This window comes from Bufo bufo, chromosome 3 (genome assembly GCF_905171765.1).
Source record: "Bufo bufo chromosome 3, aBufBuf1.1, whole genome shotgun sequence".
Classification (NCBI taxonomy): domain Eukaryota; kingdom Metazoa; phylum Chordata; class Amphibia; order Anura; family Bufonidae; genus Bufo; species Bufo bufo.
In genome coordinates this window covers 44,038,183-44,061,319 of record NC_053391.1, presented here as the reverse complement: position 1 = coordinate 44,061,319, position 23,137 = coordinate 44,038,183, and the positions used below count along the sequence as shown (strand labels likewise).

At 44.5% G+C, this 23,137-nt stretch overlaps 1 protein-coding gene across 1 annotated transcript in view; it reads right to left on the bottom strand.

Annotated features, from left to right (window-relative positions):
* Positions 1–17,848, bottom strand: part of LOC120994523 (interferon alpha/beta receptor 1-like) — a 54,556-nt gene extending 36,708 nt beyond the window's left edge. The window contains exon 1 of the mRNA XM_040423161.1: positions 17,651–17,848. Within this exon, the coding sequence (XP_040279095.1) occupies positions 17,651–17,720 (70 nt within the window). The 5' untranslated portion in view covers positions 17,721–17,848. The remainder of the gene's footprint in view (positions 1–17,650) is intronic.
* Positions 17,849–23,137: the final 5,289 nt, after the last annotated feature.

Genomic DNA, 23,137 nt, shown 5'->3' with positions numbered 1-23,137 from the left:
CAGGAATTTTGTACCAAAATTGGTACAATTTTTTGCATTAATATTTTATGGGCACAAATGACAGTAAAATGGCAGGCAAGGGGCACTGTACAGTCATCAAATGTCAGATCTGAGGTTATACAGTGTAATCCTCTCAGATTACAATGTATAACCTCTTTTATGCGTTTGTCACTTTTTATGTTTATATTTATTAAAATTTCCCGCCCAGTTCCACTCCCATGGGCAGCTGCTGCTCGCAGGGAACGGAACCAGGAAGTCAAATGCCGGCCGGTGTTCTGCCAGATCTCTATACCTTGCGAAAAGTCTATACCGGAAGTGACGCGGCCGCACAGGAATCAGCTGGAGGAGGGTGTGCCCGACGCTGCGCAAGCGCACATCCACTGGCTTAGGAAAGAATCGTTGCACCGCGTTGGGAAAGAATCGTTGCAATCGTTGCATCGCGGCGATAGAAGTACTTCGTGCACCGCGCGTGCGCACTTAGGGGTATAGAGATTTTGCAGCGCAAAATGTTGCATCAGATCTCCCTACCCCTGAGTGCGCACGCGCGCACACGCGCACAAATCATCAGATCAAATCAGGATGAACTGCAACTGATGATTTGTGCGCGCGTGTGCACTCAGGGGTAGGGAGATCTGATGCAACATTGTGCGCTGCAAAATCTCTATACCCCTAAGTGCGCACGCGCGGTGCACAAAGTACTTCTATCTCGGCGCTGCGACGATTCTTTCCTAAGCCAGTGGATGTGCACTTCCGCAGCGCACACCCTCCTCCAGCTGATTCCTGTGCGGCCGCGTCACTTCCGGTATAGGCTTTTCGCAAGGTATAGAGATCTGGCAGAACACCGGCGCTCTCAGCGGAGGACATCGCCGGATCGCTGGCAGAAGGTGAAGGGACTCTGCAATGTTACCGCTCCTGGCAGCGAAAATTAACCCTGAGTCACACTCGGGAATACCGGGAGGGGGGTTAAAAGATGTGCAAAATGTATCAACGGGCGGCTTTTGAAAACTTTGGCGCAAGTTATAGCAAAGCACCCTGAATGCAAAATGGAATTTAAAAATCCACCCCAACCACGCAAAAAAACAACAAAAAAAAAAATATACATTTTCATCTGCTACTGGGCAAAAACCATTTGTCCTATACTGAATTGAGTGTGCGGATTACAAATCCGAAGTCAGAATTGTTGTAACACGTCACAGAAGTATGCCTAAATGAATTAAGCACTTGGAAAGCATTGAATAATTTTGAACAGAACGAGTTTTACTCCAACAATTGCCTGATCTACATCAAAGTTTGCGCAGTAAACAGTGTATGAAAATGTAATGGAATAACATTTCAAAAAGTCTTGTTTTTCAGTTTAAAAGTCTTACTTGAGCAAGGCCCAGTATTGTTACAAGGGCTTCAGGCATCTGCTTTTGTGTTTGTGAACGATCACATTTTCCCGTTGCAAAAACCAGCAGTAGTCCCCCATCATGTTGGGATTCCAGCGGTCTTGATACCTGTTCTCCATTGTAGAAATATCTGGAACCGCTCTCCATGTTCGTCACTTACATGTCCCAAATTGGGTGGGGAAAAGTCAAGATGGGAATGTAAGAAAAGCACTTTCAATGACATTCAGCCGCCAAGTTGTTCATATGCTGTAAGCATGTTGTCTACTAATTCAGCATAGTTTGCAGCTCGTCTGTTCCCAAGGAAGTTCTGCACTACAAGCACAAATGCATCCCAAGCTGCAAGTTCCAGAGGGTTGAGTTTTGTTCTGAATGTGTCATCATGCATTAGTTTGTTGATTTCGGGGCCAATAAAAATTCCGGCCTTTACTTTAGCATTAGTTTTCCGTGTGCTAAACTTCTCCTTCAAATACTGGAAACCATTTCCATCATGATCAAGTTCAATTACAAAATTTTTCATTAAACAGAGTTTAATGTGAAGTGGTGGAAGATAAACTTGAAGTGGACCGATCAGTGATTTGTGTTGTACATTGTACTGACCAACTGTGTGCTCGACTCTGAGAGGCCACTGTCTCATTTTGTAATGATTGTTGTCATCACGACTGTTCCATAGGCACAAGAAACACATATGCTTTGTGTACCCTAACTGTAGGCCAAGCAGCAGTGCTACCACTTTCAGGTCAGCACAAATTTTCCATTTATGTTCTGAGTATTTGATCATTTCCAAAATTAACTCCGTAGAAGCATGGGTCTATTTCATTCCAGCCGCATGAGCCAATGGAACATATAGTTTTTCGTTACCATTGTGCAACAAGAAAGCTTTCAAACTTGTTTTGCTAGAGTCTATGAATAGCCTCCATTCATCGGGAACATGTGTACCATCTAACTCCATCATAAGACCATTTAAATCAATACAGAAACAGACATCGCTTTCCATTGCATAGTATGCAGCTAACTTGGTGTGTCGATGACGAAAGTGTGAAGTTGTGGAGCCTCGTTGTAGCAAATTCCATTCCTGAAGTCTAGAGGCTAGCAGTTCTGACTTTTCTTTAGATAATGACCGATCTCTTACCAAATCATCTAAAGCTGATTGGCTCAGCAAGTGCGGCTGACCCTCCAGTTGTTCTGGATCAGGAAATAAATTGTGACGATCAACATCTTCTTCTTCATCAGGATCAGAACCATCTGTTTCAATTGCTGTTCCTGCTGTGGGAGGGGCAGGCACTGGATTCTCTACATCGTGTGGTACTGGTTTAAGAGCAGACTCCCAGTCAGGATACACAATTTGTCACTTGTTTCTCTTTGAATATCCGGTGATTTTAGTAATGCAAAAATAACATTCTGAATTATGATTTTTCTGCTCATTCCACACCATAGACACTGCAAAAGCCATTCCTTTCCTTTTACCATTCAACCGCTGCGTTAGCCCAGAGTAACACACAGTGCAACAAACATGAGACGCCCAGCTTTTATCTTGATCTCCAATTTCACAGTCAAAGTAATACTTGTAAGCAAGACGGACACTCGCTTTGTCAGAATCTTGCGCTGATCAGAAGTAGTGTATTTGCCACATATGTAGCAGAAATTGTCTGGATCCTTAACACATGTGTTTATCCTTCTTAAAGGGTTTCTATCACTTTGTTTCACCTATTTAGCTTTCAGACACTAGCGATCCGCTAGTGTCTGCTTTATCTAACCATCCTAATATAAGAGCTTATTGTCCTGCCGTTTAGCTAAAAAAATAACTTATATAGATATGCAAATGAGCCTCTAGGTGCTATGGGGGCGTGATTAGCACCTAGAGGCTCCGTCTACCTTAACAAACTGCCGCCGCCCAGCGCGTCCCTCCAGCCCGCCCATCTCCAGCTGAAGCGATCCGCTCCGTGCGCGTCTCTGTTCTGCGCATGCGCAGTGAATGTCTGATCGCTTCCCTGCTCAGACATCTCCACTGCGCCTGTTCCTCGGAGCACTATGACGTCAGCGGCGCAGGCGCAGTGGAGATGTCTGAGCAGGGAAGCGATCAGACATTCACTGCGCATGCGCCGAATACGAGGAGCATCGCATTCCGAGGAGATGGGCGGGCTGGAGGACGCGCTGGGCGCGGCAGTTTGTTAAGGTAGACGGAGCCTCTAGGTGCTAATCACGCCCCCATAGCACCTAGAGGCTCATTTGCATATCTATATAAGTTATTTTTTTAGCTAAACGGCAGGACAATAAGCTCTTATATTAGGATGGTTAGATAAAGCAGACACTAGCGGATCGCTAGTGTCTGAAAGCTAATAGGTGAAACAAAGTGATAGAAACCCTTTAAGTTTTCAAAAACTGATAAGACCTACAATCACTTTATCAAAATCTGTCCCAGCTTGCCTTATATACTTACTGCTGACCTCAGCCTAAGGGCCTCATCACACGACCCGTATTCCCTCCGAACATACGGTCCGTGGAGCGGCAAAACATTGTGCGCACAGCATCATAGGGTTACGAGATGCTGTGCGCATCGGGCCGCCCGCGGGGCTATTGTCTCGCACTCATAATATCATATGAGTGCAGGACAATAGTCTGGCAGGCGGCCCGAGGCAATGCCGCTCCGGGACATATGGCCAGCTCACGGACCGTATGTCTCGGAGGTGCATACGGTTGTGTGCATGAGCCCTAACTGCGTCCCGGGACATGTCCATTGGAATATCTCCAATATAAAAACATTAATATTATAACGGAATAGACTTTGCATGTATAACTTAACCCTTTAAGGACCTCCGGTCCCCAAACATGGTGCCCGCTATTTTAAATAGCAGAGACCCGCGGCACATGTATGCAATCAGCCATAAGGCCGATCGCATACATTTTCCCTTTCAGATGCCGTGATCGGGGAACCTGTTCTATTGATCTAATAGGCTGAAGCCTCAAGCAGGCCTCGGTGCCTATTAGATGACTATATCAATACAGGCCAAACTTAAACAATAAAAAAAAATAAACATCATGGGCATGGTGCCATTAGAAAGTACAACTTGTCCCGCAAAAAAAAAGCCTTCATAAGGCTATGTGAATGGAAAAATAAAGTTAGGACTATGGGAAGAAGGGGAGTGAAAAACGAAAATACAAAAAAATGAAAAATCCCAGGGTCCTTAAGGGGTTAAAATCTAGACGTGTCAGGCAAATTCCGAGTTCATATTTGGAATCAGCGCGGCCATTTTAGTCGCATGTTTTTCTCTCAGTAGCAAAATCATTGTTTCGCGGTGTGTACCCCAAATGCCATGCATGATGAATGCTCCGGGGCCCATGGTCCACCCAATACTGCTTTAGCAAAGTATGCATGCTTGTTAACCCCTTCTAGACATCTGCTATACATGTGTGGCAGATGTTGGATCTTTACAGATGGAGCCCGCTCAAGAGCTGAGTTTTACCCAGCAGACAGGCGCCAGCAGTGTCCATGATCACAGATGAACTGTAAAAACGGATAACACCCCCCCCCCCCCCCACCCCAGATGCGGATCCGTTTGGATACTATGGCAGCTTGTAGCCTTGTAAAGGCTGGTAAAGCTCCTATGGCAGGGCTTAATTGGAATACAGCGATCTTCCCATAAACTGCAATAGTATCACCTCAAAAAAGTTGGATTAAAAAAAACGATTAAAACTCATACATACACACATCAAACAGCTCCTTATAAAAGGTTCTGGGTATTCGAATACGCCAGTGCAAAAACTTTTTTTCAAAGATTTTTCTTTTTAACCCCTTAAAAACCGTGCCCATTTTCATTTTTGACTTTTCCTCCACACGTTCCAATAGCCACAACTTTTTTATTTTTCCGTTCACATAGCCATATGAGAGCTTATTTTTCTAAGGGACAATATTTTTTTAATGCCACCATTTAATTTACCATGTTTTTCCTTGGAAAACAGGGGAATTTTTTGTTTTTTTGTGGGGGTAAAATTTAAAAAAAGAAAATATTATAATATTCCCGATTTTTGGGGTGTTAAAATCAAGGCGTTCACTGTGTGCTAAAAATTATATGATGTCCTTATTTTGCAGCACAATATGATTACAGAGATGAAAAACTTGTATCGTTTTTATTACTTTAAAAAAAATAAAAACCTTTTAAAAAAAAATCCACATTTTCTTTGCATCAGCATTTTCTGATAGCCATAACTTTTTTTACATTTTGGTTTACAGAGATGTGTGAGGGCTTGTTTTTGTGCAGAACGAACTGTCATTTACCATTTTTTAAAGTATGTACAACTTTTTGATCACTGTTATTCTATTTTTTGGGGGTGGGGGGGGAGGTAAGGTGACTAAAAATGGCAAATCCTGTGTGTCTTTAATATTTTTCCCCGTTACGGCATTTGCGAGCAGGAAATTGTTTTCAATAGTTCAGACATTTTTGGACGCGGCAATACCCATGTTTTTTTTTATTGTTTATATATTTTTATATGTAAAATTGGGAAAAAGGGGTAATTTGAACTTTTAAGATTTTAGTATTTTTATTTTTTACTTTTTACCTAATTATTAGACACCTTAGGGGGCTAGAACCTGGGATTTTTTGACCCCTTGTCCCATTCACCCTAAGGGCTCATGCACACGGCCGTTGCCTGGCCGTGGCCGTATTGCAGCCCGCATACAGTGGGTCCGCAACACATGGGCACCAGCCGTGTGCACCCCGCATCATGGATGCGGACCCATTCACTTGGTGCGGAACGGAAGCATGGATAGGAAGCCCACCGAAGCACTACAAAGTGATACCGTGGTGTTTCTGTCCGTGCCTCCACACCACAAAAAAATAGAACATGTTCTATTTTTTAACAGTGCGGACGGATCACGGACCCATCCATACTGGCCACCGCATGGATGTTGCCTGTGCACTGGGGACCACAAATTGCGGTCCCAAATGCACGGAACGGCCGCACAGCAGCCGTGTGCATGAGCCCTAATAGAGATTCTATTAGGGTAAATGGGATTTTGATGTGCTCCCTGCTGAACTGTGCCTCGTGCAGAGCATAGCAGGGAAGTTACTATGACAGCCTCAGCATGCCCCAAGCTGTCATGGTAACCGTTCGGAACCCGCAATTTCATTACGGGGGCTCCAATCGAAAGGCAGAGGCAGCCACATCGCTCTGACTTACCTCAAAGACGCAACAATCGCTGTTGAACGCGGCAGGTGATGGGTTAAATGACAGATTTCTGCGTGATCGCCATTCCCAATCATTGCAGCCAGGTGCCTGCTGTATTATACAGTAGGCACCCGCCGCATATGGAGCAGGAGCAGCACAGCAGCTCACTCCACACAATTCCAGGCGCACAATGCCTTGCATGCACAGCATTATGCGTTAAGGATTTAAAGGGAGTCTGTCACCAGTATTTCACTTTTTTAACCCTTCCCATAGCTCCCTAGCATGCTTACAGTTAATAAAAACTTTACCTCTGGCATCAATCCTGGACTTATAGAACCCTCAAAAACGATCTTTAAAAAATATGCAAATGAGGGCTCGCAAGTGCCCAGGGGCGGCGTTACTCTCTTAGGTGCCCTGCTTGCTCAGCCTTTTCATTGCGTCCCCCCGCCCCTTCCTACCCTCCGCCTGCCCATCCTTTCCCTCTGACCGCCTTTGTACTAACTTGTTATTCTGCCGATATCCCGCGCCTGTGCACTCATTCCTTTGGCCGGCGCATGCGCACTGCGATGCCCATTCCTTGTACGGCATCACAGTAACTATTGCGCATGCTAACGACGCGAAAACACAACAAAGGAGGCGGTCCATCGGTGTCGTTAGCCGGCGCATGTGCAGTAGTTACTGTGATGCCGTACAAGGACTGGGCATCGCAGTGCGCATGCGCCGGCCAAAAGAAATGAGTGCGCAGGCGCGGGATATCCGCAGAATAACAAGTTAGTACAAAGGCGATCAGAGGGAAAGGATGGGCGGGCGGAGGGTAGGAAGGACGCAATGAGAAGGCTGAGCAAGCAGGGCACCTAAGAGAGTAACGCCGCCCCTGGGCACTTGCGAGCCCTCATTTGCATATCTTATAAAGATCGTTTTTGAGGGTTCTATAAGTCCAGGATTGATGCCAGAGGTAACGTTTTTATTAACTGTAAGCATGCTAGGGAGCTGTGGGAAGGGTTAAAAAAGTGAAATACTGGTGACAGACTCCCTTTAAGTATCAAAACATAATAAAAACTATACACTGTACTTTTCGCTCCATAAGACGCACCTAGGATTTAGAGGAGGAAAATAAGAAAAAAATAATTTTTCAACAGACCTCAGATCAGACAGAAAATAAATAAATCAACTTACCTCTCCTGCTTTGGACGGTGCTGCTGCTCGGGAGATCCAGAGTTTTCTTTCTGCACTCACCGCTCCCTGGTCTTCTGCTAGCACCGCGCTGCATTGTGACCTGATGTCGCACAGCGTCAGGTTATTGAGCGCTACGTCGTGACGCTGTACTCATTCAGGACAGTGCAGAACGGCACTCAGAGAAGACCAGGAAGTGGTGGGTACAGCCAGCACCAGGAGAGAAGTATTCACCGCTCCCCGGTCCTACTGTCTACTAGAGAACGTGTCCATATCCTAGTATTCACTCCATAAGACGCACTGCCATTTTTTGGAGGAAATTTGCATCTTATGGAACAATACAGTAAATATGATGTTGCTGTAATTGTATTGACCTGCAGAATAAAGGCAGTTTATGATTTATCACTTCTACCATACACTGATTGCTGTTAAAAACAAAACCCACAAACTGGAAAGGGAAGCGGTGAAAATTCATTTTTTTCTTCTTCTTTGTCTTAAAAGGGGTTGTCCACTTTTTATAGGGATGACCTATCCTCAGGATAGGTTATCAATATCAGATCAGCGAGGAGCCGATCAGCTGTTTGATGACAAGGCAGTGCCCACAGCCCATTCACTTCAATGTGACTGCTCTGTAGTGCTTCAATAGGAAGGAGCTGTCCCATTGAAGTGAATGGGACAGCTTCTTGTAATTACACCTGCTCATCTCTGCGGTATATATAATACATAGGCTTACATAACATTATGGGGTTGCTATTCATGCAGGGAAACCATTACCAATCTCCTCTATAATGTCATCAGTGCAGAAATAGCAAATTTTGACCAATCTCTCTCAGAAGACTGAGGCCCCTTTCACACGGGCGAGTATTCCGCGCGGATGCGATGCGCGAGTTGAACGTATTGCACCCGCACTGAATCCTGACCCGTTCATTTCTATGGGGCTGTGCACACGAGCGGTGATTTTCACACATCACTTATGCGTTGCGTGAAAATCGCAGCATGCTCTATATTCTGCGTTTTCCACGCAAGGCAGGCCCCCTAGAAGTGAATGGGGCTGCGTGAAAATCGCAAGCATCCGCAAGCAAGTGCGGATGCGGTGCGATTTTCACGGACGGTTGCTAGGAGACGATCGGGATGGAGACCCGATCATTATTATTTTCCCTTATACCATGGTTATAAGGGAAAATAATAGCATTCTGAATACAGAATGCAAAGTACAATAGCGCTGGAGGGGTTAAAAAAATAAATAAAAAAATTTAACTCACCTTAGTCCACTTGATCGCGCAGCCCGGAATCTCTTCTGTCTTCTTTGCTATGTGCAGGAAAAGGACCTGTGGTGACGTCACTCCGGTCATCACATGGTCCATCACCATGGTAAAAGATCATGTGACGGACCATGTGATGACCGGAGTAACGTCACCACAGGTCCTTTTCCTGCACACAGCTAAGATGTAGACAGAAGGAGATGCCAGGCTGCGCGAGCAAGTGGATTAAGGAGAGTTAAATTAATTTTTTCCTTTTTTTTAACCCCTCCAGCGCTAGTTTACTATGCAGTCTGTATTCAGAATGCTATTATTTTCCCTTATAACCATGTTATAAGGGAAAATAATACAATCTACCGAACACCAATGCCAAGCCCGAACTTCTGTGAAGAAGTTCGGGTACCAAACATGCCGATTTTTCTCACGCGCGTGCAAAACACATTACAATGTTTTGCACTCGCGCGGAAAAATCGCGCATGTTCCCGCAACGCACCCGCACCTTTTCCCGCAACGCCCGTGTGAAAGGGGCCTGAACCCCTACCTTTCTTGAAACACCAAATACCAGAAAAATACCAGAGGGGTGAATGGTTTTGCAAGGCATTGTCAATATGTCACAAAACCTGTAGATGTTGGTACAGCCCAGAGCCGGTATGACTAGTAGGCAGGTGTCTAGGACCCATTTTAGGTGAAGCGGAGCAATTCTTGAATTAAATAAAAATGTTTTGCAAATTAATGTCTTTGTACAACCAACAAGACCCTGTGACCGAGCAGCCGATAAAAGCTTCAAGTCCTGGGGTCTGATGAGGGACTCCCTTTATGTCAATTCTCTCCAATAGCTGCTAAGAAACTGAGGGGGAAGAGACATTCTGTAGACCAGGGGTCTGCAACCTCAAGCAGTGCAGCAGCTGATCGGCGGGGGGTCCCAGGCCCCCACTGATCAGACACTGAAGACCCACCTTGAGGAAAGGCCATCAGTATTAAACACACAGACAACCCCATTAATTGATACCATACCTCTAAGGCCCCTTTCACACGAGCGAGAATTCCGCGCGAGTGCAATGCGTGATGAGAACGCATTGCGCCCGCACGGAATCCGGACCCATTTATTTCAATGGGTCTGTGTACATGTGCGTTGGTTTTCATGCATCACTTGTGCGTTGCGAGAAAAATCGCAGCATGTTCTATATTCTGCGATTTTCACGCAACGCTGGCCCCATAGAAGTGAATGGGGCTGCGTGTAAAATCGCATCGCATCCGCAAGCAAGTGCGGATGCGATTTTCATGGATGGTTGCTAAGAGATGTTGTTTGTAAACATTCCGTTTTTTATCACGCGCGTTCTAAACGCAGTAAATTGCATTGCACCCGATACAACTGAACGCGATCGCAAACTGACTGATCTGGTTTGCGAAATTGCGCAGTTTTCACAGAACGCATCCAGACATAATCCGCACACGCTCGTCTGCAAAGGGCCTAAGGCCTCTTACACACGAGCGTGACGGATTGGCTCCGGATGCGTTCAGTGAAACTCGCACTATTTTGCAAGCAAGTTCAGTCAGTTTTGTCTGCGATGGCACCTGCGCGGTTGTCTATGCGTTTTTCACGCGCGTGATAAAAAACTGAAGAAGGTTTACAAACAACATCTCGTAGCGACCATCAGTGAAAAAACGCATCGCACCCGCAATTGCTTCCGGATGCAATGCGTTTTTCACTAAAGCCTCATTCACTTCTTTGGGGCCCGGGCTGCGTGAAAAACGCAGAATATAGAACATGCTGCGATTTTCACGCAACGCAGAACTGATGTGTGAAAAAAAAAAACGCTCCGGTACACAGACGTATTGAAATGAATGGGTCAGGATTCAGTGCGGGTGCTATGCGTTCACGTCACGCACTGCACCCGCGCAGACAACTCACTCGTGTGAAAGGGGCCTAAGGGTACAACCAAGCCGCACAGCCATTAAAAGGGAACCCGTCATCAACTCTACGCTACCCATACTAACGGCAGGATATAGTAGAGACAGGTGAGCTGATTTCGGCGGTCTGTCATTTATAAGTTAACAGTAAGTGGTTGCCGAGAACCAACATCACAATCACAATAGTTATTCATGAATTCCTGCTCTCCTGCCCACCTGCTGATGGCTGACAGTCTTCTACCTCGTTTTCTCTCTTTCTCTCTAGGAGAGAACTGCCAATCATCAGCAGATGGACGAGAGAGCAGGAGATTATGGATAAAGCTACTTTCACACCAGCGTTTTTGCTGGATCTGTCATGGATGAGCAAAAACGCTTCAGTTACTGATGGATGCAGACGGTTGTATTATCTTTTATTTTTATTTTTTATTAAGTAATTTTTATTAGCATTTTAATAATACAAACATAAGACCCCAACCCCCACAAACCATCATTATGATGCCCTCCATCTTCCATAGCTTCAACATTCGGTTACACCATCACAACCGCATGATAATTACAAAGGCACAAGCCCCTTCCCTACAACAATCCCACAAAACATGAATAGAGCTTCTGCGATCTTATAATTGGAACATACATTTGTTATCGGCCATAACCTCCCCACTTTACATTACATAGCGTAGAAACACTCCATGTATCCTGTAAGAAATCGCCAACCACCGAGCCCGATATGTACATTAAGCGATAGTACCCTGACACTAATCCCAGACGGTATCTCGGAAGTTCCCTGGACGCCAGCCCCGGGGGCATCAATCCAAGGAGTCCAGAGCTTTTCAAATTTGGCCATAGCACCCCTCTTCCTATAGACCCCTCGTTCCAGATTAAGTAACTAATTAATCTTGGCTATAAATTCGGTTTTACTAGGACTACCCTCATCCAGCCAATGTTGAGCAATCAGCTTACGAGCCATATACCACATTCTGGCCACCGCTATCTTCCTGTGATTGGCAAGTCCTCCACATACCCCAATATACAGACAAATGGGGGTCACATCCAACGTAACTTCATACAGAGAATTAATGAAATGCAGCACAGTGCGCCAAAAACCCTCCAGTGCCGAGGCATGACCACAGCATGTGCAGCATACCCGCATCATCCTCCTCCCCACATCGCGGGCATTTAGAGTCCATCCGAAGTCCAATATTAAACCCTATGTATTAGATATAAGTGCGACAGCCTATGGGCCTCGCTGAGAGAGAGCTGCGGAATCCTCTCCAATATCTCCTGCCACTGAGTTTCCTCCAACGGCCCCATCTCCGCTTCCCATTTTGTCCTACTATTTGGTTGTATTATCTTTAAAATAGCCAAGACGGATCCGTCATGAAAACCATTGATAGGGGGGGGGGGTCGGATCTGTTTTATATTGTGTCAGAGACCTCAGTATGGTCAGCATAAAGTTGATGACAGGTTCCCTTTAAAAGGGGTTTACCAAGTGCCTTTTACTGATGACCTGACTGTCTCCTGGCTGGTTCTGCCTAGGCCATGTGACTGATGAATAGGGCTGAGCGCGATACCAAGCACAGCAGCTATACAATGTACGGCGCTATGCTCGGTGAGCTGAGAGAAGGCCGCAGCGCTCACAGGATAGAGATAGATATATATATATATATATATATATATATATATATATATATATATATATATATATATATATATATATATATATATATATATATATACACAGTGGGGGAAATAATTATTTGACCCCTCACTGATTTTGTAAGTTTGTCCAATGACAAAGAAATGAAAAGTCTCAGAACAGTATCATTTCAATGGTAGGTTTATTGTAACAGTGGCAGATAGCACATCAAAAGGAAAATCGAAAAAATAACTTTAAATAAAAGATAGCAACTGATTTGCATTTCATTGAGTGAAATAAGTATTTGAACCCTCTAACAAAAAAAGACTTAATACTTGGTGGAAAAACCCTTGTTTGCAAGCACAGAGGTCAAACGTTTCTTGTAATTGATGACCAAGTTTGCGCACATTTTAGGAGGAATGTTGGTCCACTCCTCTTTGCAGATCATCTCTAAATCCCTAAGGTTTCGAGGCTGTCTCTGTGCAACTCTGAGCTTGAGCTCCCTCCATAGGTTTTCGATTGGATTAAGGTCCGGAGACTGACTAGGCCACTCCATGACCTTAATGTGCTTCTTCTTGAGCCACTCCTTTGTTGCCTTTGCTGTATGTTTTGGGTCATTGTCGTGCTGGAACACCCATCCACGACCCATTTTCAGTTTCCTGGCAGAGGGAAGGAGGTTGTCGCTCAGGATTTCACGATACATGGCTCCGTCCATTTTCCCGTTTATGCGAATAAGTTGTCCTGTGCCCTTAGCAGAAAAACACCCCCAAAGCAAAATGTTTCCACCCCCATGCTTGACGGTGGGGACGGTGTTTTGGGGGTCATAGGCAGCATTTTTCTTCCTCCAAACACAGCGAGTTGAGTTAATGCCAAAGAGCTCTATTTTGGTCTCATCAGACCACAGCACCTTCTCCCAGTCACTCTCTGAATCATTCAGGTGTTCATTGGCAAACTTCAGACGGGCCTGCACATGTGCCTTCCTGAGCAGGGGGACCTTGCGAGCCCTGCAGGATTTTAATCCATTGCGGTGTAATGTGTTTCCAATGGTTTTCTTGGTGACTGTGGTCCCTGCTAATTTGAGGTCATTAACTAACTCCTCCCGTGTAGTTCTAGGATGCTTTTTCACCTTTCTCAGAACCATTGACACCCCACGAGGTGAGATCTTGCGTGGAGCCCCAGAGCGAGGTCGATTGATGGTCATTTTGTGCTCCTTCCATTTTCGAACAATCGCACCAACAGTTGTCACCTTCTCTCCCAGCTTCTTGCTAATGGTTTTGTAGCCCATTCCAGCCTTGTGCAGGTCTACAATTTTGTCTCTGACATCCTTGGACAGCTCTTTGGTCTTTCCCATGTTGGAGAGTTTGGAGTCTGCTTGATTGATTGATTCTGTGGACAGGTGTCTTTTATACAGGTGACTAGTTAAGACAGGTGTCCTTAATGAGGGTGACTAATTGAGTAGAAGTGTCTAACCACTCTGTGGGAGCCAGAACTCTTAATGGTTGGTAGGGGTTCAAATACTTATTTCACTCAATGAAATGCAAATCAGTTGCTATCTTTTATTTAAAGTTATTTTTTCGATTTTCCTTTTGATGTGCTATCTGCCACTGTTACAATAAACCTACCATTGAAATGATACTGTTCTGAGACTTTTCATTTCTTTGTCATTGGACAAACTTACAAAATCAGTGAGGGGTCAAATAATTATTTCCCCCACTGTATATATATATATATATATATATATACACACACACACACACACACACACACACACTCACCTAAAGAATTATTAGGAGCACCTGTTCTATTTCTCATTAATGCAATTATCTAGTCAACCAATCACATGGCAGTTGCTTCAATGCATTTAGGGGGGTGGTCCTGGTCAAGACAATCTCCTGAACTCCAAACTGAATGTCAGAATGGGAAAGAAAGGTGATTTAAGCAATTTTGAGCGTGGCATGGTTGTTGGTGCCAGACGGGCCGGTCTGAATATTTCACAATCTGCTCAGTTACTGGGATTTTCACACACAACCATTTCTAGGGTTTACAAAGAATGGTGTGAAAAGGGAAAAACATCCAGTATGCGGCAGTCCTGTGGGCGAAAATGCCTTGTGGATGCTAGAGGTCAGAGGAGAATGGGCCGACTGATTCAAGCTGATAGAAGAGCAACGTTGACTGAAATAACCACTCGATACAACCGAGGTATGCAGCAAAGCATTTGTGAAGCCACAACACGCACAACCTTGAGGCGGATGGGCCACAACAGCAGAAGACCCCACCGGGTACCACTCATCTCCACTACAAATAGGAAAAAGAGGCTACAATTTGCACGAGCTCACCAAAATTGGACTGTTGAAGACTGGAAAAATGTTGCCTGGTCTGATGAGTCTCGATTTCTGTTTAAACATTCAAATGGTAGAGTCCGAATTTGGCGTAAACAGAATGAGAACATGTATCCATCCTCTGATGGCTACTTCCAGCAGGATAATGCACCATGTCACAAAGCTCGAATCATTTCAAATTGGTTTCTTGAACATGACAATGAGTTCACTGTACTAAAATGGCCCCACAGTCACCAGATCTCAACCCAATAGAGCATCTTTGGGATGTGGTGGAACGGGAGCTTCGTGCCCTGGATGTGCATCCCTCAAATCTCCATCAACTGCAAGATGCTATCCTATCAATATGGGCCAACATTTCTAAAGAATGTATCAGCACCTTGTGGAATCAATGCCACGTAGAATTAAGGCAGTTCTGAAGGCAAAAGGGGGTCCAACACCGTATTAGTATGGTGTTCCTAATAATTCTTTAGGTGAGTGTATATACAGTACAGACCAAAAGTTTGGACACACCTTCTCATTCAAAGAGTTTTTTTTATTTTCATGACTATGAAGGCATCAAAACTATGAATTAACACATGTGGAATTATATACATAACAAACAAGTGTGAAACAACTGAAAATATGTCATATTCTAGGTTCTTCAAAGTAGCCACCTTTTGCTTTGATTACTGCTTTGCACACTCTTGGCATTCTCTTGATGAGCTTCAAGAGGTAGTCCCCTGAAATGGTCTTCCAACAGTCTTGAAGGAGTTCCCAGAGATGCTTAGCACTTGTTGGCCCTTTTGCCTTCACTCTGCGGTCCAGCTCACCCCAAACCATCTCGATTGGGTTCAGGTCCGGTGACTGTGGAGGCCAGGTCATCTGGCGCAGCACCCCATCACTCTCCTTCATGGTCAAATAGCCCTTACTTTCAAAAGTTTTCCCAATTTTTCGGCTGACTGACTGACCTTCATTTCTTAAAGTAATGATGGCCACTCGTTTTTCTTTACTTAGCTGCTTTTTTCTTGCCATAATACAAATTCTAACAGTCTAAGGAGACCCTGATCAGCTCTGCCTGTGTGCTGTGCCCCCGCAGGGGCTGTTTTCCCCTGTAACTGGGGCTCCTGTGGATGTGACTCTCACAAGCGGTCCAAAACGGATCAGTTTTGCTCTAATGCATTCTGAATGGAAAAGGATCCGCTCAGAATGCATCCGTTTGCCTCCGATCAGCCTCCATTCCGCTCAGCCTGCAGCGTTTTGCTGTCCACCTGACGAAGCGGAGCCAAACGGATCCGTCCTGGCACACAATGCAAGTCAATGGGGACGGATCCGTTTTCTCTGACACAATAGAAAACAGATCCGTCCCCCATTGACTTTTAACGGTGCTTAAGACGGATCCATCTTGGCTATGTAAGATATAATACAACAACCGGATCCGTTCATGACGGATGCATGCGGTTGTATTATTGTAATAGAAGCGTTTTTGCAGATCCGTGACGGATCCACAAAAAAACGCTAGTGTGAAAGTAGCCTAAGCCTCATTCACGCGTCAGTGTTTCACGCACAGCACACGTCCCCATTCCTTTTAAATGTGTGTATTCAGACATCAGTGTTTTAGCACTGTCCATGGGTCCGTGTTTTTAGCACGGATGCATGCTCTATTTTTTCCGTGTTCACGGATTCATCACGCCCATTATAGTCTATGGGTCCGGGAAAACCACGGATACAACAAGGATGCCAACCATGATTCACGGATGATTAAGAAGAGATGGTTTGAAAATTGTGTTTCACTGACACTGAACAGCTGAAAAATAGACAGCAAAAAACGAACACACGGACCCAACACGGAAGCATCACTGACCACCTGCTCACGGATTTGAGCACGTACACGGACGTGTGAATGAGGCTTTACAGTGGAAACAGTGAAAAAAAAAAAAAAAAAAAATCAGTGTTCTCCAGAGGTCTTTTAACGACTTACTGGGGGACATGTGCCAAAAAATAATATAATATAAGTAAAAAAAAAATAAAATTATAATAATAAAAAATACAAATAATAAAAAAAAATATATATATATTATTATTATTATTATTATTAATAAGAATGCAGTCACTAACAGAAACCGTCCCCATTGTCGGCCCGTTGGTGCAAAACCTATACATGTTACATATGAAACCGATCGTCACAAAATAGGGAACCCATTGCAATAATTAATTTTTGCATCTGTTTTAATATTTAAGCAATAAAAAGCTATAATTAAAAAAAACAAAACTTTTTTTTATAACATTTTGAAGTTTTACTCCAAAATAAAACTAAAGGAAAAAAAAGAAAAGAAAAAAAAATCTAAAAAAAATAACTAAAATTAAATTTTAATAAAAAGTCCAAAGTGTAAAAAATAAAATAAAATTATATATATATTTTTTTTTAATCAAACAAATAAAAAAAGCTACAGTCAATAAACTGCCACGTGCACAAAAAGTTGCCTGGACATTCAGGCCTTTTTGGGGCCTGGTCATGAAAGGGTTAAGAAATAACACAAGAAAGCTGGGCGACTACGTCACTAAAACCATGTGTAATGGAGACAGCAACCAATCAGGTGGCAGCTCTCATTTTTTTTTCATGTCAGACTACAGAATGGAAGCCGCAATCTGATTGGTTGGTACGGACAGCCAATCCAGTTTCCAGAGTTTGATTCACGTTAGGGAGCAGACACTGTCACAGGGGGGCGCTGCAGGAACTGGCAGCAGTACAGTGGGCACCGGGCAGCACACTCACGCTCCACATACATTCTCAATGTGACTGACCTTCTTCCCCAGATGCCATAACGACCATGCAGATAACAGGCAGCAGCAGGGGGATGGGCGGCCGCGCCATGTCTTTCTCTCCTCATCCTCCTCGGATCTTCGCTATGACAAACATCACACGCCACTCTTCTAGTCTCATTCCTCCGACCAGTGCGACCACAGCCTCCCACACCTGTGTCTTCTGGATTCTGAGGCAGCGGCCATCTTGTTGAAGCCAAAACCTCAATTGTAGTGTATGGAGTTGGCTCCGGGAAAATGGCGACGGAGATAGGGACAGCAAACAAACTAAGCTCTAGGTTTACTATGCAGGGTTTCAGTTTCGTTTTGACTAGTGAGAGGAGAGGAGGCTTCTACACCCACACGACTTTATCATATGTCACAGTGCTTCCAATCAGTCCCAGGAAAACGCCCAGTTTAGGCCGTATTCAGACGTCTATCCACCATCTAGTATTTATATATATATATATATTATTATTATATTATTTTTTTTTGCATCGGGTCATTATGGGGTAAAAAAAGTGGTGGGGGTAATATTAATGGAAGAAACAAATGTCTCTATTGCAGTGGCGTAGCATGGGTTGCTGGTGCAAGCTAGGTATAGGGAGCCCTAAACTGTGGACACTCCCCTTTTTTAACTACCTGCAGTCCTATGTAACACTACAGATAACAGTGATGACTGAGCACAGATAATGTAGTAGATGTTACCTGCAGTCCTATGTAACACCACATATACGTGATAACTATCTGAGTACATATAATGTAGCAGATGTCACCTGCAGTCCTATGTAACACCACATATAACAGTGATAACTCTGAGTACAGATAATGTAGTAGATGTCACCTGCAGTCCTATGTAACACCACATATACGTGATAACTATCTGAGTACATATAATGTAGCAGATGTCACCTGCAGTCCTATGTAACACCACATATAACAGTGATAACTCTGAGTACAGATAATGTAGTAGATGTCACCTGCAGTCCTATGTAACACCACATATACGTGATAACTATCTGAGTACATATAATGTAGCAGATGTCACCTGCAGTCCTATGTAACACCACATATAACAGTGATAACTCTGAGTACAGATAATGTAGTAGATGTCACCTGCAGTCCTATGTAACATCACATATAACAGTGATAGCTCTCTGACTACAGATAATGCAGTAGATGTCAACTGCAGTCCTATGTAACACCACATATAACAGTGATAGCTCTCTGAGTACAGATAATGTAGCAGATGTCACCTGCAGTCCTATGTAACACCACAGATAACACAGTGATAACTCTCTGAGTACAGATAATGTAGTAGATGTCACCTGCAGTCCTATGTAACACCACATATAACAGTGATAACTCTGAGTACATATAATGTAGCAGATATTATGTGCAGTCCTATGTAACACCACATATAACAGTGATAACTCTGAGTACATATAATGTAGCAGATATCATGTGCAGTCCTATGTAACACCACATATAACAATGATAACTCTCTGAGTACAGATAATGTAGTACAGCGGTCCCCAACCGCCGGGCCGCGGCCCAGGACCGGGCCCTGGAGGATTGTTAGCCGGGCCGCGGCGATCAGGGCAGTCTTTAACGCTGTACTAATGAAGCGCTTCCATTATGGAAGCGCTTCATTAGTACAGAAGGACCAGGGAGCGGTGAAGGATCTGTACTCACCACTTCCTGGTCCTCGGCTGGGCTATCGGCTGTGCAGGGCTGCGCACAGCGTGAGGTCGCTCTGTGACCTCACACTGTGCGCCGCTATACACAGCCAGCCGACAGCAGAATGAAGAGGATCGCGATGGTGACCAGGAGCAGGAGAGGCAAGTGGTTTTTTATTTTATTTGCACTGGGGGCTGATGGCTGACATGGGGCAGACATGAGGGGCTAATGGGGGGGTTATGGCTGACATGAGGGGCTAATGGGGGGCTTATGGCTGACATGGGGGGCTTATGGCTGACATGAGGGGCTAATGGGGGGCTTATGGCTGACATGAGGGGCTAATGGGGGGGCTTATGGCTGACATGAGGGGCTAATGGGGGCTTATGGCTGACATGAGGGGCTAATGGGGGGCTTATGGCTGACATGAGGGGCTAATGGGTGGCTTATGGCTGACATGAGGGGCTAATGGGGGCTTATGGCTGACATGAGGGGCTAATGGGGGGCTTATGGCTGACATAAGGGGCTAATGGGGGGCTTATGGCTGACATGGGCTAATGGGGGGCTTATGGCTGACATGAGGGGCTAATGGGGGGCTTATGGCTGACATGAGGGGCTAATGGGGGGCTTATGGCTGACATGGGCTAATGGGGGGCTTATGGCTGACATGGGGGGCTTATGGCTGACATGAGGGGCTAATGGGGGCTTATGGCTGACATGGGCTAATGGGGGCTTATGGCTGACATGAGGGGCTAATGGGGGCTTATGGCTGACATGAGGGGCTAATGGGGGGCTTATGGCTGATATGAGGGGCTAATGGGGGCTTATGGCTGACATGGGGGCTTATGGCTGACATGAGGGGCTAATGGGGGGCTTATGGCTGACATGGGGGGCTTATGGCTGACATGAGGGGTTAATGGGGGCTTATGGCTGACATGAGGGGCTAATGGGGGCTTATGGCTGACATTGGGGGGTTTATGGCTGACATTGGGGGGGGTTTATGGCTGACATTGGGGGTTTATGGCTAAAGGTTTGGGGGTTGATCTGAGCCATTGGGGGGTCTGATCTGAGGTCTGATTAACATTGGGGGTCTGAATGCTGGTCTGACCTGAGGTGTAATGAAAAATATTTTTTTCTTATTGTTCTCTAAAACCTAGGTGCATCTTATAGGGCGAAAAATACGGTACAGTGCAGCAGAGACCAGTGCAGCAGAGACCAGTGCAGCAGAGACCAGTGCAGCAGAGACCATAGTCATTATATAGTGTTATATATTTTAATATGGACCTTGTGTTTTGTTATGCGCGTGAATCAGTCAGCCCCGCCCACCCCCTAAGCCCCCCCACCCTGTCCCTGGGAAAATTGTCTTGCATGAAACTAGTCCTTGGTGCAAAAAAGGTGGGGGGCCACTGATGTAGTAGATGTCACCTGCAGTCCTATGTAACACCACATATACCAGTGATAACTCTGAGTACAGATAATGTAGTAGATGTCACCTGCAGCCCTATGTAACACCACATATACCAGTGATAACTCTGAGTACAGATAATGTAGTAGATGTCATGTGCAGTCCTATGTAACACCACATATACCAGTGATAACTCTGAGTACAGATAATGTAGTAGATGTCACCTGCAGCCCTATGTAACACTACATATAACAGTGATAACTCTGAGTACAGATAATGTAGTAGATGTCACCTGCAGTCCTATGTAACACCACATATACCAGTGATAACTCTCTGAGTACAGATAATGTAGTAGATGTCATGTGCAGTCCTATGTAACACCACATATACCAGTGATAACTCTGAGTACAGATAATGTAGTAGATGTCATGTGCAGTCCTATGTAACACCACATATACCAGTGATAACTCTGAGTACAGATAATGTAGTAGATGTCATGTGCAGTCCTATGTAACACCACATATACCAGTGATATCTCTGAGTACAGATAATGTAGTAGATGTCACGTGCAGTCCTATGTAACACCACATATACCAGTGATAACTCTGAGTACAGATAATGTAGTAGATGTCACCTGCAGTCCTATGTAACACCACATATACCAGTGATATCTCTGAGTACAGATAATGTAGTAGATGTCATGTGCAGTCCTATGTAACACCACATATACCAGTGATATCTCTGAGTACAGATAATGTAGTAGATGTCACGTGCAGTCCTATGTAACACCACATATACCAGTGATATCTCTGAGTACAGATAATGTAGTAGATGTCACGTGCAGTCCTATGTAACACCACATATACCAGTGATAACTCTGAGTACAGATAATGTAGTAGATGTCACCTGCAGTCCTATGTAACACTACATATAACAGTGATAACTCTGAGTACAGATAATGTAGTAGATGTCACCTGCAGTCCTATGTAACACCACATATACCAGTGATAACTCTGAGTACAGATAATGTAGTAGATGTCATGTGCAGTCCTATGTAACACCACATATACCAGTGATATCTCTGAGTACAGATAATGTAGTAGATGTCACGTGCAGTCCTATGTAACACCACATATACCAGTGATATCTCTAAGTACAGATAATGTAGTAGATGTCATGTGCAGTCCTATGTAACACCACATATACCAGTGATAACTCTGAGTACAGATAATGTAGTAGATGTCACCTGCAGTCCTATGTAACACCACATATACCAGTGATATCTCTGAGTACAGATAATGTAGTAGATGTCATGTGTAGTCCTATGTAACACCACATATACCAGTGATATCTCTGAGTACAGATAATGTAGTAGATGTCACGTGCAGTCCTATGTAACACCACATATACCAGTGATATCTCTGAGTACAGATAATGTAGTAGATGTCACGTGCAGTCCTATGTAACACCACATATACCAGTGATAACTCTGAGTACAGATAATGTAGTAGATGTCACCTGCAGTCCTATGTAACACCACATATACCAGTGATATCTCTGAGTACAGATAATGTAGTAGATGTCATGTGCAGTCCTATGTAACACCACATATACCAGTGATATCTCTGAGTACAGATAATGTAGTAGATGTCACCTGCAGTCCTATGTAACACCACATATAACAGTGATAACTCTGAGTACATGTAATGTAGTAGATGTCATGTGCAGTCCTATGTAACACCACATATACCAGTGATAATTCTGAGTACATATAATGTAGTAGATGTCACCTGCAGTCCTATGTAACACTACATATAACAGTGATAACTCTGAGTACATATAATGTAGTAGATGTCACCTGCAGTCCTATGTAACACCACAGATAACACAGTGATAACTCTCTGAGTACAGATAATGTAGTAGATGTCGCCTGCAGAGAATTCTCTATCTAGGTTGGATGTAGAACACTATCTGGACTGGATACAGACGTTGCAGAGCATTTCTCCAGTCTGGTGTTCATTGAAAAATCATTATCTAATCCACATGCATTGACTCTATTGCAGGCAAAGTCCTGGCCCACAAACCTGCAGAGCATTATCTCTTCCCATCTGCAGTATGTTTCACCCTTGCATACCCTGAGATGTGGGCATCACCCAACCTCAGTGCAGAGCACTGCAATCTAAGAGAAGGTCACTGCATCTGCAGAACCCCAGGACCATCCTGAGAGAGACTTCAAGAGCTCACTTCGACTGCAGCAAGGTGATCTACCTGTGCCCGCGTCCTGCCAAGTCAAGATGCCAGCCTGGCGGCTAAGGATGAAGCAGAGAGGGCACAGGCTGAATCTCATGGTAATCAGAGAGGAACAGGTGATGAGGAGGCTGGGCATCGGTGTCACAGAGCAGCGCAGC